General features: G+C 39.1%; 2 protein-coding genes across 16 annotated transcripts in view; one reads left to right on the top strand and one right to left on the bottom strand.

Annotated features, from left to right (window-relative positions):
- The window catches only part of LOC125035368, an 8,527-nt gene extending 5,278 nt beyond the window's left edge, over positions 1-3,249 (top strand). For 2 of the 3 annotated variants that reach the window (XM_047627715.1, XM_047627718.1), the window contains exons 7-8: positions 2,116-2,199; positions 2,761-3,249. In XM_047627715.1, the coding sequence (XP_047483671.1) occupies positions 2,116-2,199; positions 2,761-3,147 (471 nt within the window). In that variant the 3' untranslated portion in view covers positions 3,148-3,249. The remainder of the gene's footprint in view (positions 1-2,115; positions 2,200-2,760) is intronic. The other variant, XM_047627716.1, reaches the window with a different exon arrangement.
- A 693-nt stretch (positions 3,250-3,942) lies between these two features.
- LOC125035035 (voltage-dependent calcium channel subunit alpha-2/delta-3-like) overlaps positions 3,943-10,000 on the bottom strand; it is a 77,324-nt gene continuing 71,266 nt past the window's right edge. For all 13 annotated transcript variants that reach the window (XM_047627103.1, XM_047627105.1, XM_047627100.1 and 10 more), the window contains one exon: positions 3,943-10,000. This exon is cut by the window's right edge and continues 1,711 nt beyond it. The gene's annotated coding sequence lies outside the window, so the exon portion shown is untranslated.

Below are 10,000 nucleotides of genomic sequence, written 5' to 3'. Positions count from 1 at the left end.
AGTAATGGTGATAATGATAATGGAAATAATGACAAAAGATAGAAAATGATGATAGCAATAATAATAGTAAAAAAATAATGATATTGATAATAATAATGATGATGATGATAATGATATTTAAAATAATTATAGTAAGAAAATTACTATTAACTACAGCAATAACAGTAATGATAACAACAATAATACGGTTGACAACAGTGATAGTAGAAACATCATAAATAAAAATGATACTGACCAAAATCACATTACCCAACACCCACCCACACCTAAAAGTAATCAAACAGTTTATTTCCGTCACAAGGATCCAACGCCAACGAGCGGGCCACTCCAATGCCCCTACGAGGCCTAGAAAATCCCGAACAACAGGATTAGTCGATTTTTTGGGGGGGGAAGCGGGGGGAGGGGGTTCTGGGTCGAACAACTTCCTGGTGTCGATTTTAGACTACATGCTGGGTTGTCGTTTGAGGGAAGGGGTTCTGGCTTACTCCCCACCTCCTAAGAGCTATACTCCCTCGATTTTTTGTTTTGCCTAAATCACACCTTCATTGCCCTGGTCGTAGATTTAAAATGTTCTTAGAATAGCGGCCCGTAGAATGAATGTGCTCACTTCGCTCGCCAAACTTGCCTTCCCCTCCAAGAAAAAGATGAAATGACACCTTTGTCTACATGTAGCCCACGACCATGTTCACGACTGTGGTCTACCGTCACTTAAGAGCAAGAATGTGGTTTCTTGCTATAGCCAAAAATGAACCCGTGTTCCTCTGGCCTCGGTCTCAAACACATCTCAGGAGGATCAGAGTTAGCATTCCTGAGCAGTAACTACAAGTATACTATCAGGATGCCGCAGAGACGTGCTGCCTCTCCACCCTCCAGCTTGGAGATGACCTTCCAAACTTAAGGGGAAGAGGTTCCTTGCGATGCGGGATGCAGGACTTGGACCACGATGACAGCCATATTCCCGCTAATTAAATTTGAAACTGGTCATATTACTCTGTCCAGTACACTCACGCCCCATCACGATCAGGTCATCGGATAAATGAACTGCAGTCACATGTAGGGAGTGTTTGGCATTATTTCTCAGGGTTCTGTAGGAAGAGCAAAGACCCTTTACTAGGAATGACTTTTCCTTATCCTTACTCAGCAGCGCCCAAGTTATACACAAGAGGGATCAAGGCGGTTTTAAGTCTTAGGCTAGTCGAGCTCTGTGATACACGTCTCAGATCTCTAGTTTCTCCAGTAAAATAAAGTTCTGCCTTGTTATCGGCCAACCACCCGATCTTGCTGTGAATAGGGAATGTTGTGCTAAGGGACGCCAGTCAGCATTACAGGGTCAGGTTGTTGAACATTGTGTGTCAGGGATAACTATGGTAAATCTCTGAATACACTCTTTCAGTCTTTCCCTGTAATAAACATATGGATGCTTGCTAGAAGGATGTGATTGGTATCACATTCTGTGACTGGTACCACAGAACTTTGCGGTCTGAAAACCTTGTAGTTTTAGAGAGTTTGCCAACAAGTGCTAACAAGGATGTGGTCGACCTTGGCTGCTCTTCCTGCATCATATTAACAGGTCCAACAATGTAGGCCAGGACGCTAATTCCAAGTTCTGGTTATCTTGCAAGAATAAGACTGTTCTCAGTACTCGTATCAACTCACAAACTATGAAGCCAACAGACATGTCGTTTTTAGTTCGATCACAGCTGAATACCAGGAAAGTACAAGGGAACTGGGGTGCAAAAATGGATACAAAACCAGTGCTTGTCCACACGCCGGTAGGAGATGGCTTTGTGCTAGAAGGGTCTCTTGCTGCCTCGAGATCCTACCATGGGATCAAAAGGTACACGGATGCTCACGAGGAACCAATGTAGAACCTGTAATTGTGAAAAGACTGACAGAGAGGGGATTATACAGAGTTGCCCCATCTTTTCGTGTTAGGCGTGACCAGCAATTAGAATGATGCTTGCTAACAGGACCGTTGCATCACATTGCTCTTAACATGACGTACTGAACAGAAGCACAATAATACCCATAGTGATTTAATCAAAATGGGCCCTGTCATTGTTGTATCCATAGTATAAAAACTGTTCTTTTCTAAAAATGATTTGTATTTTCCAGTCTCAGACCATTTCCGAGGACTCTCCTCCAGTTTATGACGAGGTGGTGGGCAATCTGCCGTCTTACCAGGATGCTCTTGCTATGGTATGAATTAGATATATATTGCATAAAAGGTATGGATGAGAATATCTTCACAATGCAATAAATGTATTTGATCGGTTGCGATTATATCTACGTCAGAAATATATGTATTGCTGACGAAGATATCATCGAAACCGGTGAAATACATCCCTTGTACTGTGAAAACATTAATTCTCATTCATACCTTTTCTACATTTGTTAACATGAATAGATATGTATTATTATCATTTTGTTTTACTTTCCTGTGCCTCTTTTGATCTGTATGTGTGCCTAATTACTTAATTGTTTATTTATTTGTTTAGGTGTATTTGCGTTTATGAGTTTGTTTACATATTTTTATGTTTATTTTGTGTATCTTTCTATTTTATGTACCTATTTGCTAATTCATTTGTCGAGTTATTTAACTTCACAGGTTATGTATTACGTACCTTAGTATGTCTGTTTATATCTCTGTCTATCTACCCATCTACATACCTATCTATTTACATATCTATGAACTGATTTGTTTGTGTATTCATATTATAGAGGCGCTTTGGTTGACAATTTGTCTTTTCTCCCTGAAAGACTTCAAAACCGAATCCTGCTTTCCAGACCGAGGTTCCTTCGTCCACGGTCGTCGGGGAGACCCAGCGTGATGACACAGCTGAGGCAACGGCGTCTCGAGACCGTGCGAGTGATCAGGAGAGCAACACTTCGTCGGCTGGGTCTCCGAGAGAACCTGATAACGAAGTCGACGACGCAGAGGGTCATAGGACAGAACACCAAACGCATATTCAACAGGCACTTGATACAACGTTAGTCGTTCGGGGAAATGGTCATTCAGAGACCCTCCAGGAACAGTCTTCAGAAGGGAGTCGTCCACAAGAGAGTGAGGATGAAAATGACCCCGAGGAAGTAATTTCTTCGGTGTCTCGTCTTCGCGAGTCTCAGTCAATTCAAACGAGATTTTAAAATAATGTCAGTGTAAATATTCCTATACTCATAAGCATCCTTCTATTTCATAATTTTCATGTAATCATTCATGTTCTAAATATAGGGTTGGAAAGTATGATATGTTCTGAGTTTTTTCTCCTTTTAAATAAAAAATCCCCCTTGATGTATATTATTATAGTCTGCACTGATACCAATAACAATTAAGGTTTATATTATTTGCATTTAGAAATTGTTTCACTTTCCTTAAACCTTGATGCAGAATTTACATATAGTGTAGCTAATCTGTCATGTAATGTTAACTACTCTGATATTTATTTATTTTTTTGAATAGTACTTATCATGCCATGATACCTGGTGATATTCTGATGTCTTACAAACACTGATTATATTCATATCACATATTCTTAAACACCTCCCTCCCTCTCTCTCTCTCTCTCTCTCTCTCTCTCTCTCTCTCTCTCTCTCTCTCTCTCTCTCTCTCTCTCTCTCTCTCTCTCTCTCTCTCTCTCTCTCTCTGCCTCACTGGATACGGGCACACAGATGCATTGAAAAAATCAACTACAGTTCTTGAAAAAAGTGTGTATATATATATATATATGTGTGTGTGTGTGTGTATGTATGTATATGTATATTATATATATACACACACATATATATGTATATATAGACACACACACACACACACGCAAACACACACACACACACACACTTATAAATATTACACACGTACAAACACACTCAAAAATATTACACACGTGCATACAGACTTAAGGGGAAGGTTGCTCAGCACTTTCAGAAATCAAACCCGACAGAGACAATTAACATTTTATTGTGTCCTCAAGATACAAATAAACTCTCGTGAGGAGTGAAGGCGTCGCATGGAAGAAACCGTTACGCAGGGAGGTTAGAAGAACATGTCACCTGAAAGTTCAGCTACGAAGCCATGCCGGGGTCGGTGATAGAGTGCTCCGGGGGCGTGGGTGTGGGCGTGTGGGTGTGGGCGTGTGGGTGTGTTGTGGGCGGGTGGTGCTTGGGTGTTGTGGCGTCATCAACTTACGGACTTTTACACGCACAAAAAGGGAGGGTGGGTGGTGGGGTGGCGGGGGGTGGGGGGTGGGTGAAATGCGGGGACTTTTTTCTCTCTCTCGCTTTTTTTTATTTCTTTTTTTTGAAAGGATGCCAGTGAAATATATTTTCCTCGTGGATGGGTTTGGTTAACAATGGCCGATTATTACTATTTTTTGAAAAAATTGACTCTACATGATGAGCACCCTTTATTTAATGACTGGCATTATCATTACTAATTTCAATCTAGACAAAAACAACCATGAGGATTCACTGGGTCCTTTCATCTTAATTTGTTAACTAATGATCTAGCTCTCCCTCGGTGCATTATCAAAATATCAAAATGGTTTTAAGACACGATTAGTGGCTCGTAATTTGTAAAAAATATTTGTTGATGACTCCATAGAAACACTCCTTTGAAGTTCAATTCTGGGTTCTGGATACGCTGTCTTCAGTGTAAGGTGTGGGAAGTAATGACGTGTTATCATGTGCTTGGAAGACAAAGAGTTTTTGAGATTATATATATATATATAATTTCGCACATGTAAACAGAAGCATTCAACACAAAATAAAATAGTTATCGTGAGTGTACATGTCTGTAGTTCTTGCAGATGGAGGGAGTGGGAGTGGGAGGTGGAGGTGGAGGACTTCCATAGAAAATGAAAATGAAAATGGCGAACATAAACAGAGCACTCAGACACCGAGGCAACATCGACAAACAAGAGAAGCCGGGACAATTCAAAGCCACGCCGGTACTGGAACAACAGGAACACTCATTTCCAGGACACAAAAAGTCATTTACTGGAATTAGAAAGGTCGGTTATACAAAACCACACATCTCCATCTTAATGAGAAACAGATGAACACTTAATACACATTGGTTACACTTTTTTAAGCAATGAGTTCATTTCTTTTTTATTTTTTTACTGTATTTGGTTATCATATATGTATATGTATATATATTTTTATATTTTTCTACCTGATCCCACCCCCTGATTCATCCATGAACAAATGGAGATGAATTGAGAATGAAAAGACTGTGTTCCTCGTATCCAACTCGGCCGAGATAGTCAAAGAAGAGAAGGTTACTATCGAGCACCGCCTGGGAATCGTGACTACCTGACCTAAGGCGCATTTTTGTTGGCTAAAATGTGCAAACTGCTCAAAACACTTTTTATGGCCGGAAAGACTTTCATAATACATCCCTTGGGCGTACTGACCTTTTGGTTGTATTCGGCAACCTCCGCGGACATAAAGAATGAAGCGATTATTATCCATATTGTCTTCACCAAAAACAACCTCAGTGTGGAGGCCTTTTAGATCTGCTCTATGAAAGTGAAATCGATTTTTTTTTCTTCCTCATCTGTCTTCAACAGATTGCAGCCATTCCCACAAAAAGACTCCTCTTTGTTATACTTGATGTCGCACTTGTGAAAAATAGCTACACAATGTTTATAGTGTGACCTACTCACTTGGATGCCCGCTCTATACAGTTAATGCTGAAAGTCGAGTATTGAGGGTTAATATCACGCGTCTTGTGTAGCCAAGTGCTTCGACCAGCCGGCTCTGTCTATGGCCTTTCTATCATATTGAATTTATTTGATCTCGATGATGCTAAAATTCATCTCTTTTGTGGAGACTTGTTTCTAAAACACATTCTCAAAGGGAAACCTTCAGTACTTGTATTTCTTTATGAATCAACATGACACAATCTGTAGGTGGGAAGTGACTACATCATGAAAGCTGAGTAACTATAAGATCATTACAGTCACAGCATATATAGTATACTTCTGTGGTAGTAATTACGACATTGACACGGGACGCATTATCTATGATCTATATATTATCAACATCTTGCCTGTTTGACTGCCAAAAAAAAAGAAAAAAAAAAGTCAAAGGCTGATGAAAGATAAGCCAATGACCTTGCAAGAGAGCTACATGGGTGGACACAGATGTGCGTGACCTGCAAGGCAAGTAATATTGACCTACAAGACTCCACTCTACTCCTACATTCCCGCTGAGCTTACCTCAGGCAGCGCTGGTCAGACAACAGCAAGACGTTCAGGTCACTGTTCTCCCGGCTACGGGTCAGAGATCAGGCCCACTGAACCATTTGACTCACTGCCCCCAAAGCATTGTTAAATATTTGGTTAAAAAACAAAACAGAAAAAAATAATTATTCATCCCTGCTTCAGAAACCAGGAGCTAGAAGTTTGTCTTTGAAAAAATATCATTGCTCTGAGATTCTTTTTTTAAAGTTTATTATGCAGGTTACATTATTTGCGAATGACCTAAAAAATCCATTGAAATGGCGTTTCATCACATAGTATTTCAAAAATTTCTGATGGAGTTGAGCAGGTGGTTCTCCTGTACCTGACCTAAGCTGACCCGCGGATACAGGTCATCAGCTTCCCCTCACTAATGACCCCAGGGCGAAAGGTCTCCCCTCACTTGATGTGTGACGGATGCTTCCTCGGCACCGTCTTGGGGTGTGTGCTCTCTCTACGAACTCGGAGCTGACTCGTGCAGGATGATCTATACAGACCTGGAGAGGATCGGTGCATTTGCTTCAAGGATTAGTTCAGATTTAGTGCTTTGTTAATTAGTGGACTTTTGTCGTGCGAATGTGCTCAGTTTGGAGAAAAAAAGTGAAATAAAAACTTACATTATCCTTACACTAGTATCTTCTTCAAAAATATATCTTTACATTACTTTTGGACAGTCATCTCACATGAATCTTTCTGGCTACGGCCACTATATGGACAATGCATGACTAATGAGGGATGGTAATTCCTTTATATTCAATTTAAGAATGGTGAGAAAACATCTAACAAATATGAAACAATCATTAGGTTTACCTGCTTTTCTCATGATAATCTAAAGGATTATAATCCATTCACTTTTTTCAGTCCTAGTTCATTCATAAGCATAATCTAAATTTTTCCCAATAAATCATTTTTAAATACTACTTGATACTGTAAGGTGTTCAAAACTTGATTCTTGAAGAGTTCGTCGCTGAACATGATGACTTACCATCCCCCTTCTGTGTGCCTCTGGGTAAGGCCCAAACACACAGCCTGAGGAATATTGTCGAGGAAAATCAATGACAAAAAAAAACTTGTCCTGATAACCTCTTAAAGCACCAGCTTTTAAAAGCCTTAGTTGGAAAGTATAGATGTCATACAAGAGCTTTCCAATACAAGATATGACCAAGAGAGTTAAAGCACACTCTGTTGTTTTGAGGAACTTTTTTCTTTACTGACGGAACAGGGCTTGATTCAGATAGAGAATGTGTGTGTGTGCATGTGTGCATGTGTGCATGTGTGTGTGTGTGTGTGTGTGTGTGTGTGTGTGTGTGTGTGTGTGTGTGTGTGTGTGTGTGTGTGTGTGTGTGTGTGTGTGTGTGTGTGTTTTAATCATAGTGGTATGAAAGATTAGCCATCTTCTCCAAACCTGAATCAAAGCCCCAATGCTTTAGCTGCATTCCAAAACAGTGACAGCAGTACAAACATGCCTGGAATGCTTTCTATAAAAAGGTAATGATATAATGTATAGGTCTGCAAGACGTGATTGGTGAGAGTTCCTGGTGGGTTGAGGACAAGACTCTAATTGGTGCGGGGTGCTGGTTGGTCCACAGTCTGGGAGACCTCTCGCCCTTCTTAACTTGGCCCTTAACTGATATAGTACCTAAAATTGCCCATTATGAAATGAATTACAATGCAGGGATTCTGTCATAATACAAGGTAGCATTTCCCTATATAAATAAATTCTGAAGTATGGTACCATGAAATAATTGCATGGAAGGTATTCTAAACATTCCTTGGTTTACTAAATCTTCCTAATTTCCTCACAGTATTATAACTGATTGCCAACTTCAGACGCGGAAACTTGGCCGGAAGGCAAAGTTCCTCGCTAAAAGTGGAGACATACACAGTTCTATATAAAGCATCAGTAATTTCTGTATTAGCAAAATTTCTCCACTACTCATCAATTACCTACAGGGATCATTTCCATATTATGCAGTTTATAGAGAAGGAACCCACATGAAAGAGATGAGAAAGAAAATCCACGGGAGAAATACCACAAGAACAAAGATTCAAGAAGTTTACAGTGCACACAAGCCCGTAGTTGACAATTTTCACCTATGGTCTACAAATGATAATATATAAATGATTATATCTACACCTGCATTATCACCTGGCAGCCAGAAATATGGTCGCTATTGTGACACAAAATCCTTAAAAAGAAACAGCAGGTATACATTTAAATATGTCGAAACAGGACAAATAATACAAGTATGTACTAATCAGGTTGCGGTACATACACTGCGGTTAACTGAGAGTGGACATAACTCTAACAATTTTTCCAATGTGCATCCTGTAATTAAATGGGAAAGTTATGATAAAGTGAAAATGGAGATGCACAATATATACTAACTAGAAAATAACAACAAACAGGAAACAGTAGGATCAAATATGTGCACCATGAAAACAATATATGTACTAAGTATACATGCACAATATGCTCAACAAAGGACTATCGTTATGCCATATAATCATACACAGAAGTATGCACATCAATAAACTGCTACAGCATGTACACATTATCAATTGAAAGACACTTGGCTGCAGATCATAAGCAAAATACTTCATGAATGTTTATAATTACCAGTTAAAATGCCGCCTTTCACCTTGACGAACTTCAACAATTTTTTTTTTAACTCTAATGGCCATTTGACATAAAACTGCAGCGAAGCTTGAATTATTTGCCCTAATTTCACATCGGATCATTCACCCGATGAACATAATAACTGAATAATTTTCTCTCATAACGCAACTACATTTATCTGCAATCCACAACAGGTAGAGAAAAGAGCATAACATATCTCTATGGGAAGAATAATGGCATTCAAGTTCTCGTAGGTGAGCATGAACGTGGATCGACCAAACCAGGAGTCTGAGCTGCCTGTGACTGGTTTTAAGATGACGCAGTGTGAAGTCCGTTACTCTTCTTGCTGAATATGTCTATGCAATTCTCCAGCAACCGGGCTATCATCCAGTAGAAACTTGACAACAAGTACAAGTTATAAGATCAGAAAAACAATACCGTACAGTAATTTACATGTACAATGGGTTACTAAGAGTATGTAATTATCCACATGGAATAAAACCATCTTGATTCTTTTTTTAAATATCCTTAAATATCTTCTAGTTTCGAATTATGGACTCCAGTTTACCATGCGACTACAACAGTACATGTATAGCACATCATGATGAATATTTACATATCTGAAAATTATTAACCTTCAATCTAATAGTATCTTCCTTTTAAGTGTAATAAATGTGATACCAAATGTTTGCTAATTCTAAACAAAACTTTGTCATGCCAATGCCTCTTTGAAAACTAAGAGATGGTAGCAAGACACCATCTTCAGGGACTGTTAGAAGAGCTGACGAACTAACGTATTAATCTATGTTAGGAAACAAGGGGTTTTTGAGTTCTTGTGCCAGAGCTCATTATGATAATGTTTAAATAATTTAGCATACTAATTTCCTCCCACAATCTTTTTTCTTTCTTTGATCTCTCTCCAATTCTGTAATTGTGTTATATTACCCTTCAGCTTAACTTTATTGAAATTTAGAAATTCATCTAAAAGATTTAAGAGTCATGTCTTAATCTCTAATGCTTTTTGTTTTTTATTTTCCGGGGCAACAAAATCAGCTGTACAAACATCCCTAAAGATACTGTACTGCTATTCAAGCGATAACAAGACCATCCTACTGTAGCAGAAATTACACGTCATCAC

The sequence above is a fragment of the Penaeus chinensis genome, chromosome 19 (genome assembly GCF_019202785.1).
Source record: "Penaeus chinensis breed Huanghai No. 1 chromosome 19, ASM1920278v2, whole genome shotgun sequence".
In the NCBI taxonomy this organism is placed as follows: domain Eukaryota; kingdom Metazoa; phylum Arthropoda; class Malacostraca; order Decapoda; family Penaeidae; genus Penaeus; species Penaeus chinensis.
The sequence above is the reverse complement of the archived record's forward strand: the minus strand, read 5'-3'. Positions and strand labels throughout refer to the sequence as shown.